The sequence below is a fragment of the Melozone crissalis genome, unplaced genomic scaffold, assembly GCF_028551555.1.
Source record: "Melozone crissalis strain CALT ecotype California unplaced genomic scaffold, PUWL_Pcris_2 ptg000027l_1, whole genome shotgun sequence".
NCBI classification, from domain to species: Eukaryota; Metazoa; Chordata; class Aves; order Passeriformes; family Passerellidae; genus Melozone; species Melozone crissalis.
In genome coordinates, this window is record NW_026535805.1 from 47,755,337 (window position 1) to 47,783,020 (window position 27,684).

The window sequence follows — 27,684 nt, forward strand, 5'->3', positions numbered from 1 at the left end:
AATATCCCAGAATAGTGCATACTCTAACCTTCACTGTGGAACAAAAGGTTTTTAAACCTGTGATGTTTTATAAGACTGCCTGTGCCATACCTGCATCTGGCTTTGGCAGTGAGGACAGGCTGATGTAGACAAGCTGGAGTTTGATGTATTAGCATGTAAAAAGCCATCCAGAGGATGCACACGAGGATGGGCACTGGCACTGGTAAGATTCAGGCAATCCTCTTTCATTCCTTCACCAGGATTTGGTATCTCTACGACCAAATCTCTACGACCTCTCTACGATTAGGATAGAGATACGTAGGGTAGGAAGTTCCCTCACATATCTGCTGCAACGGTTGCTAAAAATTTCCTAAGCCCAAGGCTTTTAGTGTTAACCACACTCAGCATTCACTCAGATGTGAACCATGAAGCACCATGGCAGTGACCAGAAGATGTGCTGCCTCTGTCCCTGTAAGCACTAAGCCACTGTGAAAGGAGGCTGATGATGTTTGGGGATCTATTTTAACTCAGCTTTGCAGGTTTGTTGGGTTACTTTTGACAAGGGTGGGGATGAAGGCAAGGTGTAAATTGAGACCAAACTTTCCATTAGGCTAAATCAGGGTTTGAAACAGCAGAAATGGGCAGATGCTGCTAAGAAGCTTTTGACACTTGTACCATGCTGCAGGTGTGCCAAGCATGTGGCAGAAATATGCAAAAAGTTCATTATAATACAAGTAGTGTCATCTGCTGCCTGGTCCCTTTGCATTGCTGTGTTCCTTAGCTGCCTCATTAGGTGGGGAGCAGGCCTGATTACTGACTTGTTTGTCAAGTGACAAGCCAGGCTAATTAGTTGTGTGGGCAGAGGATTGGTTTCAAGCTCATCAGGAGGGCACCCTCATCCTTTCCTCAATCATACGCGTCCTGCAGCGGGGTTTGCCGCAGGAGTTTGTTTGTGGGTTCTTCTTCTCTAGAGCTCATGGACAGAAAATCTGGGCTAAATGGGGCACTGAGAGGATCTTTTTTTAGCCTGTCACACTGGAGCCGTGGATTGCAGCAGCGCAACTGGCACTTTTGCAGGGCATGAGGAACACTTCCTTGTCACCCTGCAGGGTGTGTGGCGGGAGTGGGCGTGCAGCGATAATCGAGTCACCGAGTGAAGCGGCAGGCCTGTGTGGCTGATTTACAAATACCAGTGTTCTTTATTTACACAGACATGTAAACAACAGAAGGTAAACAACGCCGCCCAGCTCGGTCTAACAAACAGGCTGCTGCTGTTTCACTTCAGGACCTGAGGTGTTTTAGACATTTCACAGAAACTGTATTGACAGCAAACACAGGAAGGCTACGAGGTTACCTTGACTCTTTCTCTCTGCACGGGAATCGCATGCACGGTGCGGCAGCGCGGGGGAACGGCACCGCCTGAGGCTGCAAACAGGGGTATGCAAGGAACCCACCCAGAGCTGGCCTGAAGTTCGGGTCTGGCCGGAGTCAGCAGTATTTGTGAGCAGTACCACTGCAGCCAGTCTGTCCTCTGACAGCACTTCCCACCCAGAGGTCTGAAAGCACTCTGCGAACAGACTGAGCAATCTTCGTCGCATCCTTTGCAAATCATCCCGTTTATGTACAAGGAAATAAAGGGAGGGCCTTCAAAGAGCGGCTTTCCCAGAGCTCAGGTTTTACTGGTCTCGTTTCCCAACCTTGTGCTTTAAGCATAGCACCATTCTTTCTTCACAGAAGTATATTACTTCTTGGCATTTTAGGACAAGCTTTTGAATACAAAGAAATGCCCCAAGCACTGGAGGTAGAGGGGCAGTGGACGGTCCCAGTCATGACCAGAAGCTGCTCTGCTCCAAAGCTGCCCCTGCTGAAAGAGGAACCAGCTACTGTGCGACACATTGCACCCAATCCCAAGCTTTTTCAAGTTTGTCTGAAAACACAACTAAGGGAAACATTAGCTGCAAAAGAAAATCTGTTCAAAAACAACAGTGCTGATGTGCTGTCTTGCAAATTTAACTGCAACAGTAACCCAAAGACAGAAAAATACCTAGTGGAGAAATGAAGAAGTTTGGAAGTTTGCTGCTTTGTGCCAAGGAACAAATTTCCTTAAAGTTTTAGCAGCAAAAGAATCGGCTAGGGCTTGAACAGCACTGAGTTCTCAGCTGTAAATTCACATTTTGGTTGCACACACACTCCCTAAATAAAAAAAAATTAAAATAACTTCTCCAGATTAATTGGTATTGGATATGTTGTTTGGTTCTGTTTTTTTGGTTTGGTTTTTTTTTTCTTTTTTTTTTCCTGTTGTGGAGTGATAACCATGGCTTGAACCCAAAACCAGTTTCAGCCTTTCTGCCTGTTTTCTAACATGAATTGCAAGTTCGATGGGCTCAGCTTGTATGCTAGATCAAATTCAAGCATGTGAGAATTGCTGCTAAAAAAGCAGCTGGGAAGTTGTGTTTGAGCATAGTATTTAAATACTCAGCTGCTTTCTCTCATGCACATTATGCAGCAAGAAGTTTAACTTCTATCCTCCCAATTAGAACTACAGCCCTATCTTTAGTTATCATAGGAAAGGAGATAAATCAACACAACCATAAGATACACCATTTACAGCTGCCAGTACAGCAGCAGGTAAGATAAAGACAGAAAAAGAGGACTGTTTTTCTTAAATAGTCATTCCTGCAATCCTTTCAAACCCCCAGGTGAAAAGGAAACCTAAGAAATTCTCCTTAAATAAAAGCTATGTACAAATTGCACACATTGCAAACGGAGCACTGAGATCAGTTACAGAAAATAAGATGTACAGTCTTCACTGATAACATCTCTCTTGCTATAAACAGTGATAAACAGCATATGCTTTCTTCAGATGTCAGAACCCAGCAAGACAGCAATATTATGTACACAGGGCTTGTTTGCCTTCTGCCTCCCACAGCAGAGCCCCTCCAAACTCTGTTTTCACTTCAGAAAGCTGTGCAGCGACGCTCCTGCGCACCGTGCCGCTGCTGCTCGGCAGATCACAAGAGAGCTGTCATTGCTGTCTGGCTGATGGGCTTCAGGCAGTCTCTGGGCGTGGAGTACCCCTCGCCCCCCAGAGCAGTTTGCTGGGGCTTCTGGTAGTCTGTGCTGTAGCTCACGGAGGTCACAACACCATTAACTTTGGGTTTGTCGTAGTTTATGACACTCTGGGGTGTCTGATAGTCTCCGTTCCTGGTGTCGGTTTTGCAGGAACTGGAGAAGCTGCCAGCAGAAAGGGAATGTAGCTGAGACGAGGCGACAGGAACGTTGTAGCCATTCTCAGGGGGGAAATTACCTTCTCTTGCTATGTGCCGCTCTATGATGGGGGTGGCGTACTCGGGCTCCTGGCTGGTCAGGGGCAGAGCATATTCGTGCCTGTTAGCTCTGTGAGGGCAGTGATAGTGATTTTCAAACTCAGAACTTCCCCTTCTTCCCTCCTCTTTGGTGTCCATGGGGCGAAAAGTAGATCCTTTACGTGTTACCGTCCCAGTTCCGATCATGAGAGGCTGCTGATAATCTAAAAGGAAGCATGAAATGCTCAGTAAGGCACAGATTGGTTATCTTATGTATATAATACTTATGCACAGATAGGTATTTTATGGTGAAAAGCTACTCTGTTAGTGTTTTGAAAGTGTGATTATTGGGGATGTGAGGAAACCTTTCCCCAACACTGATCCTGTAACCTCCTTCAGGCGAGCAAGAGTTGCAGAACATGGCAGAAGCTTTTCCACAGAGAAGCTCCAATCTGCCACCTCTTTTTCTACTCTCTCCCTCCCTTTCCCTACCTACCCCCCCAAATAAATTAACCTTTCTGGAGTATACTTGAAAGCCCTAAAAAAGAGTGAGGTCAACAAAACATTAACAAGAAACTGGACAAAGGACACTGCATGAAGATCCACAAGCGAGAAGTTCTCCAAAATGAGTGTTCCACTTTTGGAATAATTAAAATGCCCAGAGGATTCTTAACGAGCTGGCTTTATTTAAAAGGCATCTCACAGCAGCTGACTGACAAGAAGGATGAAGTTAGGCAAAACGGCAGCCAAGAGAGTCAATGGAAGTGTGAAATGTGCTAAGCCAGCTCAGCACGGCTGCAGGCATGCCAGGGGGGATGAGCTTGGGGGGAGAAGCGGGAATGGTGCTGCTGGAGGGACTGGGCAGTCACCCAGTCAAGGGGGAGGGCAGGGACAGAGCTGGCCTAAGGGCTGAGCAGGAGCAAGGAGCGAGATGGAGGAAACACGGCCACAAGAAGCGCGTGTTTGTGCCTCTAGCTAAGGTAGGTGCCAGGCTGCCGTGTGAGGAGGTCTGAACGAGAAGGTTTTCTGAAAAAACAAGCAACACTGTTATGAGGAAAGTGAACGTTCTAACTTTCTCGCTTTGGCGCTGGTGACAATCTCGTACAGATACCAAGGGTGGCCTGAACAGCTCTAGTAAATGACACTGCTAAAGTGTGGTGTTTGCACGCAGGCGTGAAGAAGTTAGCTCGGTTTCTGTTCTGGCATCGCGGTTCAGCTGACATGAGCGTCGAATTCGATCCCATATGTCCTGTGAATCTTTTTGGCAGCTTCTGGCTGGGTCCCAAACTTCAGCATGTAGGGTGAAGGTGTTATGATATTTCTCTAAGTAAGTAGTGCAGCTCTCCCCAGCATCGCTGCCGCCATCCCCAGAAATCTCTCTCGCTCAGGATGGAGCATCTCGGCTTCCTCCTGGCTGCCTCTGGGAACCAGCAGGCAGTCTGAAGCGAGGGAATTCCATGTAGCATGAAAACCTATATGCAAACTGTGTGCTCCCTGCAATTAATTTATTAAATGGCACATTTCTAGGTTGCATCCACCTTCTTATTTCATGGCTTTTTAATTTTAAGGAGACTGCAGGTGAAATGCTAAGGCTGGGAATATGCCTGAGCCAGGCTGAGAGTTCAGGCTTCCCATAAACACAGCAGGAGGGGATGGTGGAGAGAGCAAAGACTTCCCAGACATGGCCAGGGAACCAAAAAACCATATTTTGTGAGCAACCTTTATTCGTTCTTTTTCCTTAAAGCTGTTTTATAGGTCTCTGCACATTTATATTGAAAGTTCCTACAAAGGATTGAAACTGTCTTTGAAAGATACTGAGAGCAGCACCATATGGAATTACAGTAACCATCCATTTGTTTTTTAAATGTATTTCTCTGCCAAACACAACGAAGAAATTCTAAGGAATTTCTAAGGTCTGGAGGCTGGAAACAGGAAACTAATCTTTCTTCAAGAGTGCTGATCACTGATCCCATGAAATGGCTGGTCTCGCTAGCCTTACCAGACAGACTAGACTAGGCAGGGATAAGATGTGCTAAGAGGATGAATTAAAAAATCATCCCTTTGGGATGCAAATAGTACTGATGCTCTTTCATTGGGATTTGCTCTATCCAAACAGTGACGTGGAGCCAAAGTAGCACAGGAAGAAGTGCTGTGGTTGGCTCACTTCTTCCCTCTCATCTACCTGCCTCCTCTTCAGGAGGCCTCACCTCCCAGATAGTTCAGGAAAGCTGCACAGGGATCTGCGCACAACTTCCAGCTAGGCATGAAATCCCACCATAAACCAACTAAATAATTTTTCTATTTGATCAGCAGCAAGGGGCATCATATTCTGTTCCATTTCCAGAGACACTTGTGTTTAAATAGAAACACAAAAATTAGTCAGCAAAGGGAAGCAATCCTATCCTAGGCACATTCTTGCACTTCATCCATGCCTGAGTGCCTTCCATCAGTACCTTCAGCTGCAACTATGTCAGAGTCAGGAAATTTTTCCAACAACTCCACGAAAACAAAATTCCAAAACAGTGGGCCTTTCCCTCCCTAATATATTTATAGCTGCTTCACTATACATTTGGGATGAACATAAATAAATCTGTTCCTGAGACTCAGTTTGCATAAGAGCTGAAGTTTGTCACACTGCTGGGCCATCCCTTTGCCTGTTACTGGCTCAGCACACAGAGCAAAAGGGATGGATCTGAGGGGGAGAGCTCTAACCTGCCATGTCACTGGTGACCAGATCCAGCTTTTGTGGTGTCTCCTTCTCATTATTATAGCTGATGGTAAATTCGGTTGACTGATGTCTGGTAAAGGGCTGCTTGATTTGTTTCCAACAACCTGTGAAAAAGAAATTAAAATAGAAGGCTTATCAGCAAGTTAAATGCTTGGAATCAGAAGACATACCAGTAAGTTTAATTTTTGGTATACTCATTGCTGTCAATATATTGAAATAGTTTAAAAACATGACTAAAATGGGCTGTTTGTTCAAAAAAAGCCCCCTGAATATGGAGGGTGAAGGAAGAAGTGAATCATCAACTGGGATTTCCAAGTTTATATAAGATTTTTTGGCAAGAAGGGCTCAAACTCTGTAGGTGCCTACAGTGATGCCTTAACAAAGTATATTGATACAATACCAACTTTAAGTCAGTTATGTTTAGGCATTGAATATGTGGCAAAAATAATGCTTAAAATTTCTCCTTTTGCAGTGGATTAGTGTGGCTTCTGATTCATGGGTATCTGAGCACCTGCACTCATCAATTAACTTGTTCTCACAACATCCTTGTGAGACAGAAAAGAAAAAATCCACAGTGTCAGGGACTTGCTGGAGCCTGTGCCAGGAGGTCTGGGGAGAGGTGAGCTTGACTCACAGCTTTGCAAGCCCCAAGCCTGGCTCACAAGGGCTTAGGAGCTTGATTTATGAAGCAGACACACAACAAATGAACTGACTGGGTAAGAGGCTATCTCCAATTTCTTGGGATTTGTCCTCATTAGCAAGTGAGAAAGGATTATGATGTGACCTTGAAAAATCATATTAGCAAATATGATGTTAAGTACAAATTAATTTTCTAATGAGGGCGAGCTGCAGTGGGTAACAGCATTCCTTTCACTGACGTCAGCACCTACTGAGGGATGAAATTTTGGAGCTGAGCTATTGCAAGAGACTTGTCAAGAGACATATGAAGTGCTCAGTGGTTTGGGTTTTTTGTGGAAAGCCGAGTTTCAGAAGGATATTCCTTGACGGAACTGGTTGGCCAGGAAAATCACCCCAACTGCCAAGCTGATGGGAATCTCACTCTAGAAAATGTTATTGAGCAAGACAAAGAAAATATTTTTGCAGTCATCTCCTAAAGCAGTGTGCTCAAGCCAATCCCTCATTCAATACAGCTCACTGTTCTTGGGCTTTATAAATACACTTTCAGCCAGGGAGGGCAGTGAGAAGAAAATATTCAAGCCACAAAAAATGATTACCTCTTGCTCTCTTAGAGAAAGGCATTCCCCTCTGCTGTGGGGAAAAGAAAAGAAAAGCAGCAATTTTCTGCAAAATACGTATTTTGGAAGTGGGAAGGAAAAGGAGGGCACCTGGGAGCACTCTTACATGCTAATTTATGCACTCTGTATAATAGATCTTTTGTTAATTGCCTTTCTGTCATAGAAACCAAATTATATTGTTTCTCAGGGTGCTGTGCTAGGATGACACAAGTGGGACTATCATTTGCTGTTTCCCTTGTATGAAGAGGTGAATTTGAATGAGGAAATGTGGATGCTATTTCACAAGCATGAAATGCTTAGCTGCCTAAACCCCTTCCTGCTGGCCCAGCGGACAGGACAAGACAAAGTGTATGATTCTCCACTAACCTGATTTCTGAGTACTGGATAATCCATAAGAAAGTCCTTTGGCTTCTCGCCTGTGAGGAGAGGAAAGGGTTTATAAACATCAGTACTTACAGCATTTCAGCTTCATGCCTTAGCTCCAGCAGAGCCTTTTTATTTAGTGGCTGAGGACAAGGCTTCACTTTGAGTTCCTGGATGTTGTTGTTCACTAGAACTAGGCATGCAAACCAGCACTTTGACATTTTCTTTTCTCCATCTATGTGCAAGTTGTGAGTGCTGGTGTTCAAATTTCCAGGGCTGGCACTCACCAGTTTGATGTGTCTATGTCTAGATGTGTCACTCTGGGCTATGTTTGGGTCTGCTCTTCTGACCTCTTGGGCTATTTTATAGATTTACTGGCTATTTTATAGATCCAGGGCAGAGCTGAGTATCACTGGTGATGATGCAGCAACACCAGAGCACTGCTTACACTTCCAAATCCCATCTGCTGACAGAAGCATTTCCTGGTTCAACATGCAAGCGCAGGTTCATAGGAATGGGCATCTAGCAGGAAGCACAGCTATCAGTGATTCTTCCAGTCCTCAGTCTTGTGAGATGAAATAGCTTTGTTTTAGCTGCTTGCACCAGTGTATATGTGACTCCACAGAGCAGAGCTCTGCTTCCAGCCTGCTAGGGTAAGTGCTCTAACTTAAGGGACTGGGAGCAGAAACACAACAGGAGGGAAATAAAAGAAAATGATCCAGATAGATAGCTCAAATCTTCCTTCCCTTCACTGCATTTTTATTTGGTTTTGATGTGGTAAGTACCCTATCTTTGACTGCTTTACACCTCAATGCATGTGGGTATATGTAGGGTGAAGAGAGTAGCTGGTTATGCACAGTTCTGACCTGCTTTACCTTCATTTTTCTCTTGACTAGGGGAGGCATACAGTAAGAAATATAATTTACAATGTCCATGAATGCACCAGCTCCTCCTGGTTTAATTTATAATCTGCATGGTGGCCTGTGGTTCTGTCAGAAGGGATTCCCCATGCGTGCTACAATTTAAACTGTGCAGTGGGTGCCCTCAGCGCTGAGTTCTACTTAAAAGAATGACTGACAGGATCAATTCCCAGCTCTCTGGTTAGGAGGCTCTGCAAAAAGGGCATGGAGTTGGACAGGCTAGCTAGGTACCCACCAATGCCTCCTTTCACAAACACCAGTATCTTACTTGCGAAGGGCTGTGCAGATACAAATTCCAGAGAACAGGAACAGAAACAGCACGATGAAGATGGGGACAATTATAGCTGTGAGCTTTAAACCTGCATGAGAAAAAAAGAAGGCATAAAAGTTTAAAAGGTAAATTACTCCAAAGATGGCAATTTTTACTACAGCAAGAGGTAGATAATGTTGCAGGAATGCTTCTTGAGGAGAGCATGAAAATATACAACAGTAAAACTAAAAGACAATCCTCAGCCATGGTTGGATGCCATGGACCCGTGTGGAACAATGTTGAAACAAAATAGGTGAATATACTTTCTCAAGAGTTACACTTGACTTGGCAGCTATATGCATCCTTACAAAGAGCAGCTCTTTCTTATTACACACTAGATGACTTTAAAAAAGCCACTCATACACACTCTGTTTGCAGTTGCTTATATATCTGCCAAAGGAGACTGCAATTTTACATGCCAAGTATCTGGCTCATGCTGAACTGGCTGAAACATTTCAGTCAAAATAGCTCAAAGATTTCCAAGAGGGAACCTAGGGAAAACCTGTTTAGCCACTGTTAAATTCTAACACAAAATGCTTTAGAGCGGGGATTTGAAAATTAGAAGTGGGGTGGCTCTTGTGTCAGGAGCGTGCTGTTCCCTGTTTCCACAGACACTTGCCAGCTGGGAGAATAAGGCAGTACAAGTCCACAGGGTATTTACAATTTAGCAGATAAAATCTCAGTGGATTTCATTTTCAGTGAACATGGATATGGTTTGCTCCTACCGCTGCACAGATGAACAGAGCTTGCTTGCTCTTGGCAAGCAGTTTCAGATTTTTTTTTCTTCCACTGATTGCTTCTTACAACTAGTTTTTTTCACAGAGGCATTTCTACAACTATCAGCTACCTAATGGGTAGTAGCATTTGGTACAGTGGGTCTGGCAATTCCTGCCTGGCTATGAGCCCACCAAACAGTTAGTATGAGCACCAAATTTTGTTTGTTTGCTTTTTAAAGTCTATGAAGTTAGCTCCACAACATTAAAGGATGAAGACTGCAAATTCGGGGAGAATTACACAAATTAAGGTTGTCTGAGCCCCCATAAACACAGGCATTATGGAAGAGTGTTTAATTACACAATCAGGCACTGCTGTATGCTGCTTTCAGCTGTGAACTCACTCTGGAAGGAGTCATGGTTGTGTGGAGAGAAGATAACACTTTAGTGAGACAACTACTTCACATACTAAAAAATTCTAAAATACAGGATGAGAGTGAGGAAGAACTCTCCCAAAAATTGCTGCTGAGTGCTCACTGTATTCCCTTGAGCCACCCACCAAGCATGGCAAATCAACCAATATGACAGGGAAACCAAAGCCCAATGTTTAACACATCAAGGAAAATTAAGGCTTTCAATCTCTTTCTGTGCCTTAAGACAAAAAGAACCTATTGCTCCTCCCTCTTCTCTCTGTCATTATTAAAGTCTGAAAGGAAAATAAAATTTTTGATTTGTGAGAAAGTTTAAAGTTCACTCAGACTGGGCTGAAGACATGATGCATCCCAGAGAAAATGCAGCACTAGGTAGTGTTACCCAAGCTAGTTTCTTCAGAGGGGATGGGCTCTGTAACAGTCCTGTCTTCTTTCCCAAGGGAGGTTTCTGTGCTCTGACTCGGTTTCTGCCACATGGAATGGGTGAAGGAGCTGTTAGCTGCAAGAGAGGAGGGGACATCAGTGGCACTGGGCAGCACAGGGGGCTTCAGAGGCACCATGCACTGCTGCTGACCCCATACCTGGCATTATTCTACAGCCCATCAGCTCCAGCTTCAGGGCTATCCTTTGGTTCCAGCTCTGAGGGATGATCCGCACGTAACGGGCCACGATGGGAGGGATGAAGTTATTGCGCACCACGTCACCAGCGTTGGAGTTGCCCTGGAACACCTGCAACGGAAGGGGCACACACATTGTCTGCCTTGCTTTAAAAGCCTCCTTCCTCAAAGTGCTCCTGACATCCAGCTTCAAAGATTTCCATCCTAAGACTAACACACTGATAACCTGGGATTCAGCCACAAGATTTCAGGAATTGAGAGTTCTGGAAAGAAATAATCGTTTCAGTTGTGCCAGATGATCACACTTTTCTGTTACCTTGGAGGAGAAAGATTATCACCGTTTCAATACTGTGGAATTCCCAGTTAATGTATGCTGGTATAATGCTATAATTTTTTATTTAAGAGCACTGCAGCACCCTTTCTTGGAAATAGCAGATAGAAACATAAAATGGAAAAATCTGAAGTGAACCATTTCTAGACATTTTAATAAAATGGTCAGTTTTCTATATCAAACCTGAAGAATGACTATTAACTACACAGTTGTCACTGCATTTATATATTATTACCCAGAATCAGCTCAGCCCCTTGTGCAGAACAATCATCCTTGCAATATTAGTTCTTGGAGATGCTTCAGCATGATCTAGGAAAACTTAAAAGCCTGATGAGACAGAGAAGTGAGCTCAGCATATCTTAGATAAATTGCCAGGCCATATAGGGTTCTGATGGGGCAGGTTCTGTCATGCACCTTAGCTGAAACGAAGACTGTATATAATACTTTCAAAGGATATTTGTATATAACAAGTCACTGTGGGAAACTGCAAGCCTGCATATTTTAAATAGCTAAGCCTTTGCAGTTCACCCACTGCTAGGCAGATTTGTCACTCTTTGGGCCAGCATCCCCTGAGTTTAACATTTTAAAAAATATTAACACCATTAATGTTGGAAATTCCTTGCCATGCAAGCTAAGAAAAGCAGAGCCAGCAGGAAATCTCTCTTCAGCTCTGCCAAGTTTTCAAAAACTGCCATCAGCGCTGAGGACAGTAGAGCCTTCTCTTGAGGCCAGCTGAGATCCCTCAGGAAGGATGGGTCTGACTTTGAACACTGTGAGAAGAGGGAGGAAGGCTTTTGGGAATTCTTTTGTTTGAAAGGAAACATGAAGGTTTCAGGGGAACATGTTCCCAGACAAACTCCACCAGCAGCTCTGCCCTTCACTGGAGGGGTTGTTCCATTTGGCAGGGGGAGGCGGATTGACCATCCCAATGCATTTGGAGCTGACCCTCAGCTTTGCTGGTGCCACACCAACAGCATCCCTGGCACGGGCAAACACTGAGCTGAGCTAACTTGCCCCAACAGCTGCTGTACAGCTCCAGTTACAGCACTCTTTTAAAAGAAGGGTGCAGACATACACATGCCTCCCTGTGTGTGTCCCACAGCTCCACCAATCCCTGGATAACTTCCTTGTTTCAACAAGCTCACTATCTGCTCTGCAGCCATAAATTACACTGGTGAAGACAGCCCAAGTCTAGACAAGTTTGAAACTCCTAATCATTCTTGACAGTGAAAGCTTGCCCTTCAATGTCAAGACAGCATAGGCATTATTGTTTTGTGTTTTCCTACCCTTCCCACTTTCCCTTACCTTTTCTTCATTGCTCAGAATCCCTTTGTAAGTTCTCCATTTTGAGTTGTTATTTTTATAGTTCATTGTAAATGTCTTCACATAAAAGTTGAAATGCATGGATCCAGAACCAGTGGTCTTAATCCCTTTTAAGAAAATGCAAGAAACATTTTCATTTGCTATGTGCCTGTTTCAAGGGAACATTTCCATATGCAAACACAGAAGCCAAATCAATTTGGAAAACTTGATATTCAAGGTGTTAGTTTATTTTTCAAACCATGTTGGAATTGAGTTTAAAAGTTGGGTGAAGAATGGAAATCTGTTTTACATTGTGAACTTAGACAAATAGATATTTTTAACAGAGCACAAAAGGCTCTGGGAGCTGGGTCTGTTCAGCCTTGAGGAGAGATGTCTGAGGGGACCTCATCAATGTCTGTCAGTACCTAAAAGGAGTGTGCCAAGAGGATGGAGCCAGGCTCTGCTCAGTGGTGCCAAGCACTAGGACAAGAGGCAATGAAAGTGATGCACAGAAGTTCCACCTGAACATGAGGAAGAACTTCTTTACTGTGGCCAAACACTGGAACAGGCTGCCCAAAGTGGTTGTGGAGTCTCTCTCACTGCAGATATCCAAGAATTACCTGGACACAATCCTGGGCTGTGCGCTCTAGGATGACCCTGCTTGAGGCTGGACCATATGACCCACTGTGGTGCCTTCCAGTTTTAATCATTCTGTGATTCTGTGACTCCAAAATGAAAACTGCTTTTTGATATTATGGTCTGTATCAGCCATCTTTACATCTTTAGCAGCAACTGTAATTTACATTTTTACAACTAAACCAGGAGATGGAAACAGGAATTTCTTTCACCTAGGCCTTGTTCCAAAGGCTGTGACTTTCACGTTTCTTATTGATTTCAGATCATCCACCCAGACTCCACTGCTCCGTGTGTAAAGTATTTTGTCCTGTCAGCATGTTTACAGATCAGATATGTATAGCTGAGTTCAATCCTATATCCTCGTAGGAACACCAGTCTTGCAAATAGTTTCTTGTTTTAAACAGGAAAATTATATTCCTGAGCGCAGAAAGTGCAGAACACTTAATTACATTTAACAAAAGAAACGTTGCATTAGTGCACTATCAGCTTTCCAGCTGCATTCAGTTTCTTCTCCAGCTGAAACCCTCCGATTCCCAGAGAGCGACATACCCGTGATTCTCTTCTTCTCTCCCAGGTCTATCTCCAGCCATTCCCGGTTGCTGCTGTGGTTGGAGGCCCAAGACCATCCCGGGACTTGTAGCCAAGCCTTGTCTGGGGACCACAGGAGCAGTTGCCCAAATTCATTGGTCTCCTCCCAGTAGGAAGATGCAGTAACCTGGCTCTTGGAGAGGAATCCCTCTTCCAGACTGAGAGATTTGTTGCAGCCTAGGAGTCCCCACACAGACAGGCAGAAGGAGTTATTTTGCATTTTCACAGGATATTTTTATATTAGGCTAGCAACATTTGAAGACCACCCACAACAGCAAAGTCAGACATTGCTGAATCTAGTGCTAGCCTGATGCTCCCCATTAGCTGTGGTGTTTACCAGTCAATTTGTAGCGTATGATCCAGTACCGGAGTGCTGCAGTCCCAATCCTTTACCAGTCTAACTCCTACATACATGACACCTTCTGACTACATCTGCTATTTTTGCCATTTAGTTTTTTAATCTCTGCACTTTTGTCTCATTCCTGTGAAGACATATTTTATTTTTAAATTTTTCCTTCTGAAACATAATATTTATGTTTTGAGATTGGCATTAACTAATTCTGCTGTACAAAACATTTCACAGATGAAGGCACTGTACTGAGAGGAATACTTTACTGTAAATATTTCATGATTCCCACCTGCAATTAGGGCTAGGAAAGTTACTCATTAGAGAAGCTCCTTGATACAGCTGCCAAGATGTGATATCATGAAGATAATATCTGTGGGTAAGCACTACAAACTCCACCAAAGAACCCACAAAGTCTCTGCACATCAAGGTTCTTCAGAGAAAACAGGCCAGTGGAATATGGTTCAATGAAGTTAAAAATAATTCCTTGGCAGATTCAAAGACCTGTACATGCTCTACAGTTTTCAGTAGAATAGTAAATGATTTTATCTCAAATGAGTGAAATATAATTCAAATGAACGAATGCGAACTTTCCCCCCCCTCTTTGCTGTGTTTTATGGAAATGAACGGCTTGACAGATTAAAAGAGGCTTTTGCATCTTGGAAAGCCATAAACAAAAACGCCTTCTGTATCAGTGCAATATAAATATATTTTCATTTCTCTCCTATGTTTTCTTTCTCCGCTTGTATGATGAAGATGGAAATTACAAATATCTGAAGAAAAACTGCTTTCATTTTCTGTAGCCTAAAGTACATAAAAATGGGATTATCTGATTGTCATTTTTCATATGCTGGCACCAGAAATGTAACAGCAGAATACTATTTCTGTTTCTCATCTATGTGCGTATGACCGCACATATTCTGTGTTTTTTCCTAGCTCACTTCAGATCCCTTCAATTTTTTTATTCACTTGCCAATTTTAAAAAACTGTTGTCCTAAAATATCCTTCCTAGACACAGCCTGACATTCTCCTGATTATTTTTTAAAACTTTTACAGAAAATATTTAAATAGCTCAAAACAAAGCAATTTTTCTTACCATTTGAAGTAAACGTAAATCTCTTATCAGACAGAGAACCACTGTAAGAGAAGAAAAAGGTAATTCAGCCTCTCATGAGGTGGTCACAGGAGTGCTGAGGTAGAGCTGCACAATCACTGTTTATCCAGTAAAATATCTCTGGCCAGACAGCCACTTTCTCTGCTGGATACTGACCCCTGTAAGAGCACCCAAGTGCGTCTCTCACTGTGACTGAATTCAGGTAATTTTTTCATGGTTTTGAGCATTTTTTAAAGCTTTAGAGTGATTTCCCATTGCCTCACCCTGTTACTCCTGCTGCTTGTGAAAGAGCTACACTCGATGGAGACAAAACCACACCAGCTCTGGCCATTCCTACTTGGGTTACAGGTGTGTCATAGGATGAAAATGGGATCAAAACTGCTCCTTGTTTTAATCTGGGTGGGAACCAGTTCTGTTATAACCACAGCCAACATCTCCCATCAGGAATGGTTCTTTATGCTCCATTAAACACATCTATAGCTCCCTTTTTCTTCCTCCTTCTGACAGGGATTGTTTTGCTTCAGGGGAAAAGCCATTTCTTGGGCCACTCCACACAGCCCTGCACAATGCAGGACAAGATAAAATCACCACTCTAAGGGAGAGCTGAGTTTTCCTTGGCCTCTCGGGGAGCCGCTTTCTAATTCCCAAGGAGATGAAACCCTGAGGTTTTATTCCAGAAGCAATGAATCCAACTGGCTGCTTAATAAAAAGAAAAGCCAGGGCTTTAACATGAAATTAGTTTGGATTTCTTGAAAATCTGCCCCCTCCACTGTCACTTCAATTGGCTGCATGCATCACTGGCCCCTTTTGAAAAGCCTTGGCTAGCGTGACTAAGCAGTAAAACAACTTCTGCACCAAGCATGGAGACAGTTCCCTTTTAGGCTGCTCTTTCTTTGTTTTTGGCCAGGAAAATTTCCCCCAAGCTACTGTCTGCAGCCTCACCACGGTGTTATATGTTTTGCAGGGCTATATGTTTTGAGAGCACTGCAAATGGGGAATAGGAAAGTAGTCCCATGTCAAGGTCAATAAAAACACTGTCTTTTTTTGTCACTGAGGGAAAACTAATGACTACAGGCAAACGAAGCCCTTCAGAGCTCTGGGTGGGAGCTGATTTATTTGGGCATGTAGGCAGCTGAGTAGCTAGAAGGGGAAACACAAGCCCTCCCTCCCACATCTTCCCCCCAGGCAATCCTTGGGGGCAATCAGATGCACTCTGCTCACTTCAAACCAGTTCGACATCACAGCCAAAACAGTTGTTGATTTCTTAGTGAAGGCAAAGCAATTCATTTCAAGGGAAAAGAAGAAAATAAATACCTAAAAACCTACCCAAAACAGCAATCACAGTGCTCCTTGAATACTTAAAATGAAAAAAAGTCTACCAGAACCCTTTCAAATAGAGCACTGCAAATTTAGCAAATAGAGGACTGCAAATTTAGCAAATCAAGGTTAGCACTTCTAAGGTCTACAAAACTATGAAATCAAGCTGATAAATTTCTACTGCAATTCACTAAAGAGAACAAGCCAATTCAGTAAGTGGTAATTCATCAGTTTCCTAATGTGACTGCTGGAATTTTGTCACACAGGTTCCACTTTGTCCTCTTAAGGGACGGAATCACTCCATGTTCCTCATTTGCCTGACAAGCTTCAGGATCCTGCCTTTCTTTTTTTGTTCTTAGCTAGTCTCAAGCAAACTTCTCCTAAGCAGTGTAGGTTAACCCCAAATCTCATCTTTCACTGTTGACAAGCATACAGCCTCTTGCATTTTCAAAGGCAAATGATTCCACATGTGCAGAGGTACAGCCACAGGCCAGGCCATGCTACAGCACCTGTGTATTTGCACTGGGGTATCAGAACTGCCCAATAAACCCAGCAATTGGGCTTCCTTACAGCATCTGGGGGTGCAGGTCTGCACAAGGATCATGGGAAGCGACAACCTCACACATGCTGGAGCGTAACAAACACACTGAGACATGGAGTGGGGAGGCCAAGGTCAGCTCTTGCAGGGTGCTGGGCGAGCAAGACATAACTCCATGTTAACAACACAACACTTAACAGCTCGATGCACTCCAGCAGCAGCTTTTGATGAGGTCAATTTCGGCTAAAGTCGCTAAATAATTTAAACCTTTAATACTGAAATCCACTATAAATGAGATTTTAAAAGCTTGAGCAAGCTCTTATTTAAGGGCATCTAAAAAGCTCTTAAGGCACTGCTGCTCAAGCACCAGTTTTTCCATGCAGACACTGGCTCATCTGCAGGATTTTCTTTCAGCATGTAGGCACTGCAGAACAGGGAAGCCATGCAGCTTTGTAGATACCGCTTAAAAAAGATTTTTTAAAGCACAAAATGCATTGGTTCATTTTCTTAGTAAACAGGCCTACTGTTTCGAGGAGCCCTTTTTCATGTTTTGGAACAAAAGCATTTCCCTACATACTCCAATCTCCTCTCCTGGGCTCACACCAACAGTTCATCTGCTCCAGAGACTGTCCCAGCTGCCAGGTGTGGCACAAACGTCCTAGGAAGGGCTGTGCTGACATTCCCATTTTCCCAAACTCTGTGCCCTCTAGTTTGCAGGCAGTGAGCCTGTGGCTTCCTGTAGAACCTGCAGAAAACTTCTGTTGTCTCCTCAGGGCAATTCTGTCCCTTGGAGATGTGCATCGTGCTCGAGGAGTGCCTCTGCCTGTCCCTGTAGGCAGGAGAGCTACAGGGGCTCTGCTCCTCCTCAGGGTTCTCTCTCAGGCCCTCATATTAAATGTGCACGTGTACACTTGCAGAATTACATACTTCATTTCACTGGCTCTTGTACTGGGGAAAAAAAATACCAATGGGAATCACAACACCCTTTCATTATAAAATTTTATGTACTACTGTCCGAGTTACTCCACTGGGATTATCAAGGGTCACAAGCATACGAATGTATGTGAACAGTTCTGTAACATCTTTATGTAAGGTACAAAATATTTAATTTAGGGTTTCACTAAGCTGGCACGTGTGATGGAAAGAATTTGTATTATTTGTTTAATGGAGGGGCTCGGTGCCTGACCAGAGCTCTCAGTCCTGCTTTGCTTGAGACAAGTTTATATTCATTTTCTCTGGCAACTAACTTTCAAAAAAAAATGGAAAATATTTAGGCTGTACAGTTCTTTGGCTATGATCTACATACTACCCAGTTTTGTATACTCCAGTGCCATTGTATATAAAGCATTTCAGTCTCTGCTGAAGTTTAAGCACAGCAACAGAGCACAAGAATGCCTTTTTTTTTAATGAATGAAACCATGATTGTAAAATTGTCAGGAGGGTGTCAGAAATCATGGAGAAAACAGGAAAATAGTATAAAAATTACATATTGCCTTAGCTCTCATAGGTTATGGGATGGAAATTTCCCTTCTTAAAAAAGAAAAAAAAAAGGCCCCATGTAAAATCCAGATAACATTTGAAAATTAAAAACTATAAACCAACAGGAATGACAGAAGCAGTTGCTGGAAGGTCTTACTGTGCTGGATAGAGATTAGAGGATTTATTTCTACTTCAACAGCAGTACAATTAAAAGTCAGAAGATAAGCGGTAAATATAACACCCTTGCTATAAATATTCTAAAAGAGAAAAACTCTGAACATGTCAAAAGCACAATGTTTAAGAAGTTGTTCATTAAATCCCCTATGGCTCAATGGCACTTTTTACTTACTCATTTTTCCTAGCTTTCTTTAAACTTCAACATGAATTTATCATGATTTATTAGCTCATCGATTAAAGCTGTTTGTTGCAGAACATCATACTCTCAAGTATCTGCTAACAAAGCAATTTGTAAATATCTTTTGGAAGGAACAGAAGGAAAAAAAAATGAAAATACCATCCTACATTGGGCCACTGAAAACCTGAAACCTCTTCCTACCTCCATTGCCAACACCATTTTAATAAAGCTCTAGAAACGCACCTAACATCTTTTGCTCCCCAAAATGGCATCCCAACCCACATGTGCAGGTGGCAGCAGTGCCCTGTGCCCGGTGCCAGCCCGGCCCAGCCGTGGTACTCACTCGAGGGAGGGGACGCCATTGGCGACGGCGCCCTGGTAGCGGCTGATGCCCTTGTGCTGCGTGACGCTGATCTGCCCGCCCAGCTCGTCCGCCAGCACGCCCGCGTGGATCGCTGACTTGCACAGCAGAGACGTCTGCAAGGCAGGAGCCACCGCTCAGGAAATCAATCTGACACGCTGCTAATGCCTTCCCTCCCAAGCATACAGGTGTTACAGCTCATAAACTCCAGCAAAAGCTCACGAGGAGTAAGAGGCAGGGGTGGGAGAAAGAGGAGTAATCTTTGAAAAATATACGTCTCCCAAAGTAATTTTTCTTTTCAAATGAAAAAACAAATGGTCTGCTTCTGAGAAGAAGCTGCAAGATTGTCACTCCTCAGGAAAAAAGCATTCAAAGGCAAGGCAACACTTCCTTGGGAAGATAAATTAATAATTCCTTGGTGCTCTTGCCTGAAGACAGACCCATCTATTACTGCACTTTAGGATTTGAATTATGGTGCACATTAGGGGTTTGGCTATGTGTTGAGTAGCTGCTGCTGGGTTTTAAGTGCAGCCCATTTCCATTATCTCAGGTGGGATAGTGCTAGATAGATAGAAAAATACAGGAACTATTGCCAACCAGGTGGCAATAACAGGGCCAGGGCAGAGCAGGAAAGAGACAGAGAAAGGTAAAAAAGAGACTTTCCTAGGGGCTGCAGGCAGAGGCAGGTGAAATTCTTACTGGCCCAGTTTGGGCTGTGCTACTGGACAAGCTGGGGTGCTGGGCTGTCCCCTCCAGGGAGGGGTGGGGAGAGCGGAGGCACAAAGGCAGCACATCTCCAGGGGAGCCCTGCAGGTTCTTCCCATCAGAAAATCCTCCTTAATGGTGGAGGGGAAATTTCTTTTGCAAATTCCTTAGTATAGATAAAATCTGCATGAGGTCATGCCATGTGCTACTTTTCTGCCCTAATCATTGGAACCAAGGGCAGAATAACTTCAGCTAATGAGAATGTAATGTGGCATTTCTTTGTTTCTTCAGCTCTGCCACTTTCCAGGCTGGAGCCAGCACGCTTGAATAACTGGATGAACAGGTTAAACATGAGCACTGACTTTTCAGAAACTCAGTGACTGTGATAGGGTGGGATTTTTCTTCAGTGGTGTGATTAGGCTTACTCCTCTGTGAGAGAGGTAAAGATTTCACAGACATGACAGGAGAAGAGTCCAGGGTGAGGGACACAGAGAGGGCAGAGCTCTGAGCCATATGAACTGCAGATAAATGCAACCACTTCAACTTTCTCAGTTTGAAGAACAAGAAGTTAAAACAACCCAGGAGGTTGGTAGTTACCAGTGGGATGTGGTTAGGCAGTGTTTAATATTTATTTCATCTCAGAGCATATGCTAGGAATAGTGCAGGCATGATCTTAAAGAAAGCCCACATGTTACTGAAATGTATCTTTTTCACATGTGGACACCAAACAAGTAAAGGCTAAAATCATAGAAATATTTCATACATGGATGAGCACTGCCTCAAGAAGGACAAACACTGGGGCAGGCTTTTTCCAGAAAGCCAGAAACCACAAGTCAGTAGGTATATTTGACGATCAGTGGACTTTGTTCTCACACAATTGATTTGTCTGTTTGAAAAGCGTCTCTGTGTGCTTATATACTGATAACTTAACTTATATACTGATAATAAAAGGTATAGCAAAACAGCCCAGAAGAATTACTAACAAAAGTCAAGCAGCAAAAGTTGAAACCGAGTTGTTCTATTCTTGTTTCTTTTGTCTTTATAAATTTGCCCCCATTACCCTGTGTACTTACATCTCTGTATCCTTCTCCAATATTCCCAGAAATGTCACCTGCTATGTCTCTGCAGCCAGCAGGACAGTATCTACTGCAGTGAGAGAAGAAAGGCTTGTTTAAGGCATGAACTGTAGTGACAATACACACAAACAAACTCCTATAAAAGAGATGCTCTCAAACCAATAAATATTTTAGCAGTAATTTCTCTAAATTACTGATGCTCTGTTAGTGAGTCTAGGACCTAAATAAATGGGCCTTTGAGTTCATAGGTGGACTGAACACAGTAGCACACAAAGACCTAGAAAAGCAGTTTAGCAAGGGCATTTATTTCTATTTAATTCTCTTGTTCTAGAAATGCTACCACACAAGTTTTCAGAGTAAGATAAGAAGCCTATATGCACATCCAGACAGCAGCCAAAAGAGCACAATTTATTACCATTTCAAACCTATCACAAAGTTCAAGGAACCGAGAAATTCTAGCTTGTCCTCAGATAATCTTGTATCAGCTGGGACGTGATCTGCTCCCAGAGGAAGCACTGGAATTTGAGGCTACTTTGAATTTCAAAGTGGAAACTGTTTTTACATATACCATGTATATGTATGGACTTAATGAGAATTCCTGAGAGCTCTGCAACTCCATTCCATCATTTTTCTGGGCCACAGTCTTCCATTCTGCACTAGTGCTTCTCACAACCAGCCATTAGACTATTACTCAAAAAAATTCACTTCTCCAGAAAACCAAAACACTTTAACATTTTCTAACAATTGAATAAGTTGACAGATACTGCAAAGCAAGCCAGAATGCAGAGCTGGAAACCCTCTTTACCTGAATTCAGCCTTTGTGTAGTGGTTTGCTCGTTCCAAACACGTGATCAGATCTGTGAAAATTTACAAATGTCAATTCCAATTGTGGGATATAAAATTACAGACAAATATTTGCCAGAACATGAAATTACATTTAAAGACCTCTTTGTATAATACTTTAGCAATTTTATTAGACTGGAAGCAATAGCTATGGTTTTCTTTCATTCTTTTCAACTTCCCCTTCTATTCTTATGCTTTACACCTTCTTCAAAGTTGAACAGACCTCCAGAACATTAAATGTGGGAATGAAAACTTTAATCCCTCTTACTGCTCCCTTCTATCACAGTGTGCTGGGTGCTGGAGCTCAAAACACAGTTGAGCTGCAAGGAGAAGGCACTATTTTCCCCTCTACTGGCCCTGTATTGCAAATAGTCTAGGTAGGATTTCAGCAGCTATTGTATCTGGTTAATGTTACAACTGTTTTTTACACACATGCTATTAAAAATACCATGGCTCATGCTAATCTGGAAATATTTAGGTACAAACTTTAAGGCTAAAGCTTTATGTCTGTAAAGATTGCAATTAAATAGGGGGAGCCATGCCACTAATCTACTGTTTTTGGACATCACCTTACCTGGATGATCACTGCTGGCATAGGACAACAAAAATCCTCGTCCTGACACGTGGGATCCACTCTCAAAGTGAATAGTTGCCTCGTTGCTATCTAGAATGATTTCTTTGGGGACAGGCATCACATTACCACAGTAGGGCCCTAGAGACAGAACAAAGAAGGTTTCAAAAGTTTAGATGACGTAATTAGGCTGGGAAAGTCTCATGATTAGCAGAGAATTTCATAACACACTCATTCTCTTTCAGTATCAACCCAAATGTTGACAAAAGGGTTTTGGCTTCAGTTCTTTATGGGTATGAGCTCTAAAGCTACCCTGACAAGCAGTGGCCAGGATCCAGTTGTCTCTGCATGGCAGCAATTCCAGCATCCACATTTCTCTTCACATAAGCCTGAAGAGAAGGATTAATGCCCTTCAACCTTTGAAGTACAATGCGCTCACAACCAGCAGTAACTCATTAGAGAAAATGACACTACATTCAAAAGCAATCCAAGGGATCTAGGCAGGGTCCCTGAGATAAACCCTCCAAACACACACAGCTCATGCCATTGTGGCACAGCAGCCAGTCAGAAAGGATTAAGATCAGATATAGAGCACCTGGTTTTCAAGGACCTGCATGCCACAAGCCAGATTGTGCTCCAAGGCAGTAACACTTCCCTTAGAAAATTTCCTAAGCTTTTTCCATGTAAAAGCACATGGTAATATACAGTTCAAGTCTCTAGAGTTTTAAACAAAAAAGAGAGGGAGAGAAAGGGGAAGGTGAAGGGAGTGGGACAGGGAGACAACAGCCTTGTGCTTACAGTGAATTAGATGAGAGTTTTATAGCTACCAACTGCAGTATCTTGGAACAGTCTTTGGGACACTCCTTTCTTGTGACAGCAGGCATGCCCAGGACTCATAGTAATTACATTTGCTTCTCAGAAAGTCAGTTCCCAAGGGGAGTGTTCCTCTGAGACTGCCAGTCTTTGCATTTGCCTTCTGTCACCATACCTGGGTGCAAACATTTGTCCCTAGCTGCCCTCAGGCACAGATAATACAGAAAATTCAAAGCAGTTTGGATATACTTGTTCAAATTTATGAGTCTATGTACAATATAAACTGCAAAGAAGAGTTTTTTTTAACATGGCAAAGAGACTTTTTCCCCAGAGGAAAAAAAAAATCCAAATGACCCTTTACAAGCCCTCAGCCCATCTGTTCTGCTGAGGTGAATGACAGCTTTTGTGTCCTAAAGCAAGCCTTTGGGACAAAAAACAACCATTTTGATTTTTCCTAGACAACCTCATCTTGGTGGTGGTGGTGGCTACTTTAGGGCAACTTGGAAGTGACTTCTGAGACACAAGTAATTACACTCACATCATGACACAAATCTGAGGAGTGATACCCATCATAACAGGCTCCTAAAAGCTTCTTCATTTTGCTTGGTGCTCTGGGTTAGGGAAGGGGCTCTTTTCCAAATGCTTCATTTGCCTTATAACAACTTTAAGGTCAGCCTATAGAGTGGCCCAATCAGAGCCAGCTGTCAGCAGAAGGGACAAACAAAAGGAGGAACTCTTGTCCTTTTGGCTTAAAAATCGTATGGTGAAGGCAGGCAGGCAAGCAGAGAAACAAGCGACGAGTGTGACATTTCCCTGGAGTACTCATGTGTTGAAAAATGACTCACGACTTAGTCAGAGAAAACAATGTCTATAAAAAGGGTTAAATAAATTGCTTAGGAAATGAACTTATCAAAAAGACAGCATCTGACACTATGTCATACCAGTCAACTGCACGAGTGATTTATTTGAGAAGGTCTTTTGTGTCAGGTTGCAGTGGGAGAAGTGCTAACTTAGATATTTTTCTGAGAGAGAGAGAAATGGGGGAAAGACAAGGAGCATTGCACGTCTTCAAAATAAAGCACCTGAGAAAGCTTTAGTCCTTTTCTTCTCTCAAGGACTGTCTCTACATATTTTCTCACAAGTGTTCTTTGGATTTCTCCCTCGCAGCCATTGGCAGTGACCTGTCTACTCTGGAGGTATAATTTAGATGGCTGATTCACACAACCACACATCAGCCGGATCAGGGATGAGTGTCTCCTCCAGTAGCAAGTCTACATGCGTTCCAGGTAATTATACAAACAAATCCTACATCATGACAAAACCAATAAAATAAAATAAAATATAAAATAGTCTAGACACACAGAGCTGTATAATCCAAATTAAAGCAAGAAATTCAGAAGTGATCAGCGTAAGAAACCAACATTCAGTCTAAAGACAAGTGTCCACTATGAAGTAATAAATCTAAAAAGGTTACCAGGCTATGGTTATCCTCTGCCAAGAGCAGTTCTGGCATACCACGAGATTCCCATAGGTAGCTCAGAAAAAAGGGAGCCTAGGATTAATTCCTTAAAGGATATAGAAGTAAGAAAGAATATATACTTAAGGGAGGAATATTTTCCAAAGGTTTATAAGTTTTCTGCAACGATTTGTAACAAAAAAAAAAGGGGGGGTGGGCAGGTAGAATTTATTAATACTATGAAATATTCCCTTGTTCTTTTGTTGCAAACTGAGGACGCCTTGCAAAACATTTCAATATATTTCTTCTCAACAATTCAGATAATTGAATTAAACCTTATCAGCACTACACTGTCAGGTCCTCAGACTTGCCTGGGCTGTCCACATGAATACTGTACAACCACAGTGAAGATGAGAGATGATGGAGAAAGCCCCAGTATGAAAAGGAGAAACTTGCTTATAGGGTCCTGTTAATTTTTACTGCAGCACTTGGACTTGACTCTGGATAAATATTTAATTCCTAAACCTGGGACTTAGCCAGAAGTGTTTTAAGATCCCTTTTGAGAACTGCCAGATCACGTTATCAGTTTTTCATCTTCTAATGTTAGTTGTGAGGTGGGCTGTTTTGCATATTCGGCTTGAAAAACGAGTCATGAATGCTGATCTCTCTCAGCTTCCTGTTAAAGTGACTTGGCTGGAGCCCTGCTGGGGTAAGTAGGCAGGATTATCTGGTTTGTTTATAAGAACAAAGGAAAGAGTTTGATTTAATAAACAGATGTGTTACATGTGATGAAGCTGAGTAGGTGTTCTCCATATTTCAATATTACTGTATCTAGATGCCAGGGCCTTTCCTTCTTCCTGTGTCTCATTAAGAATTTGACCCAACTGTGGTTCCGTCTGTTCACTCCAGATTCCTTTTATACATATTTATAAAAATTCTGCAGGAGACATATTAGGGGTCTAAGGATTTTAACCACACTCATTTTAATATTCTCCATAATTAAACTAACTTTTAATGCCTTTCATATAGAATATCTGATCTGTTGGTATGGTTTAGGTGGCTTAAATAAAACACTTCTGTCTCCAAGCAGTATTAACATCCTGCAAGACACACAGTAAATTGTCTTGTGGATATCCTTTGGCTGGCCCCTCTGGAGACTGAAGAAACTATTTTACACTTTGTTTATTTTTTCAATGTTAGCAATAGCCTACTGCTTTTGTCTTTTTCATAACAGTGTTGTTTTGCAAATCTGATGATCTTTACAGCATTGTCTGGTTTTATGAGGTCTAGTTTACTTCTACTGTCAAGCAGGCTCTGGCACAGCTCCTGAGCTTTCCTTGTTGAATTATGTTCCTTTATTTTTTCCACTTCCCTTGAGAAGTACTGTGCCCAGAGGACTCTCTTCTTTCACACCAGCTGGCAATGCCTACATGCTGCTTATTTCTCTAATTCTTAATACTTTCTGCCTCTTCTGTAAGGCTTTTGCTTCCTTTTAGAAGCAATTATTTCCCTCTTCAGCTATTGAATGGCCAGTTCACTATGCTCATTCTGCTTTCATATTCCTCAACTTCATTTGAAATCTGCAGCTTGGCATTTGCTTTAAGTCAAGTCTTTAAGAAACTTGGTTTGGATATTAAATAATTATGTCCTGTGTTCAACAGAGAACCTTCTCCCTTTTTTCAGTCTTTACTTGCAGAGTAAGCCATGGTTGGCAGGCAAGAGGCAGCAACAATTCATGGATGTGCCTCTAAACGATTATCATGTCTTAATGTATTTGTTTGGGGAAAACAATGTTTTAAATTGTAGCCTTTTCTCAAATTAGTCAATTTGGAACTACCTCAGTAGCTGGGAAAGGACAGGGGATGAGATGAACAGGGATTACACTTGTTTCACTTCAGACCTAAAAACTCATCCAGAGTACAAGTCTTTCACAAATAGTTCACAAAACCAGCAAGGATCTGTTGTATGAAAACACCTTCAGTCTCAAAATCCATCTTCATCCCGCATTCACACAAATACTTTGATAAGCAGTAACTCTTCCTCTCCCCCTTACTAAGAGAGGTTCTCTTTGCTCCAGCCCTGACACACACATGGTGCAGTAGGAACCAGCAGGACCCTGCAAGGACACAGAAAGTGCTGCTCTATGTCTTTCCTAGCAATTTAACACTGCAGATACGACATGACAGAGCAGTCAGGATGAGACAGCCTGGTTATTCAACATTTAACTCTCTGCAACACAGTCTGACCTCAGGCTGAGTGGTGAGCATTTCTTGTTTCAGGAAAAACAAACACAACTTTCGGTTAAAGTTTCCAAAGGGTTGCCAAAGACTGCAACAAAGGAAAGGAAAAGGCATCTGAGTTAGGTTGGGGAAGTAATCACAACTTTAAAATGGAGCATCTGCACCACCTGCACAGGCTGGTCTGCCTGCTTGACCTCAGGTGAGATTGCCTCTTTTACCATGGTTGTGGTTTTAGCCAAATCCAAACACAGAAACACAGCAACAACTAGGAATCACGAGTGAAGAACCGTACTTTACCAAAGAAACCAGAGGTTAACACACTGTATGCAGCTAACAGGAAAAAAGGTGCGTTTGATAAAAAAAATGCTGACATTCTTTGTTGCATCAATCCTTCCAAAGCTGGAAACTCAGGATACTGCAACCACTCAGGTGAAACCCATCTGTTAAAAGTGTTTTGACTGTTAAGAAACTGCTCAACTTGATCTTCAGCAAGAACTTGTCTGGGCATTTCTCTGGGTTTCCTGAAATACCAGAAACAATACAGTAATAACAAGTTTCCTTTGAGGGATGAAAAAGAAATCTGGACACACCCTTTATTCAAGCAAGATATTTATTTCAATACATAATAAGGAGCAACTGGTTTGGTGAATCCCCTCAAGCCATAATGACAGGCAGGAGGCATCCGAAGGCGCTCTGTACCTTTAGTGATGGGGTGTGGGGAGAAGAAAGCATTTTCAGTAAATTCTCTATTTCACGTTAGTTACCAGCTGTAAATTATGCAAGAACAAGTCAACTGCACTAACTCTCCAAATTATAACTAGTCACTCAGCAGCTCTGACATCCACCCCAGAGGAACACATCAACCTCCTACTGACTGCAAGTGAATGAGGAAGTAAGTAGGCACTTATCTCTTCTTTTGGCTTTCTCTCCAGTCAAGACTGATGATCATCTCACAAAATTAAGGGAAAAAATACCAAGCCATTAGATGGGG

At 42.6% G+C, this 27,684-nt stretch overlaps 1 protein-coding gene across 1 annotated transcript in view; it reads right to left on the reverse strand.

Annotated features, from left to right (window-relative positions):
• Window positions 1–1,155: 1,155 nt before the first annotated feature.
• The window catches only part of DCBLD1 (discoidin, CUB and LCCL domain containing 1), a 46,104-nt gene continuing 19,575 nt past the window's right edge, over window positions 1,156–27,684 (reverse strand). The window contains exons 3-15 of the mRNA XM_054279841.1: window positions 22,188–22,325; window positions 21,576–21,627; window positions 20,768–20,840; window positions 18,972–19,105; window positions 14,922–14,962; window positions 13,441–13,656; window positions 12,259–12,383; window positions 10,587–10,734; window positions 10,388–10,504; window positions 8,820–8,910; window positions 7,635–7,684; window positions 5,997–6,116; window positions 1,156–3,508 (exon numbers count right to left, since the gene is read on the reverse strand). Coding sequence (XP_054135816.1) covers window positions 2,991–3,508; window positions 5,997–6,116; window positions 7,635–7,684; window positions 8,820–8,910; window positions 10,388–10,504; window positions 10,587–10,734; window positions 12,259–12,383; window positions 13,441–13,656; window positions 14,922–14,962; window positions 18,972–19,105; window positions 20,768–20,840; window positions 21,576–21,627; window positions 22,188–22,325 — 1,823 coding nt within the window. The 3' untranslated portion in view covers window positions 1,156–2,990. The remainder of the gene's footprint in view (window positions 3,509–5,996; window positions 6,117–7,634; window positions 7,685–8,819; window positions 8,911–10,387; window positions 10,505–10,586; window positions 10,735–12,258; window positions 12,384–13,440; window positions 13,657–14,921; window positions 14,963–18,971; window positions 19,106–20,767; window positions 20,841–21,575; window positions 21,628–22,187; window positions 22,326–27,684) is intronic.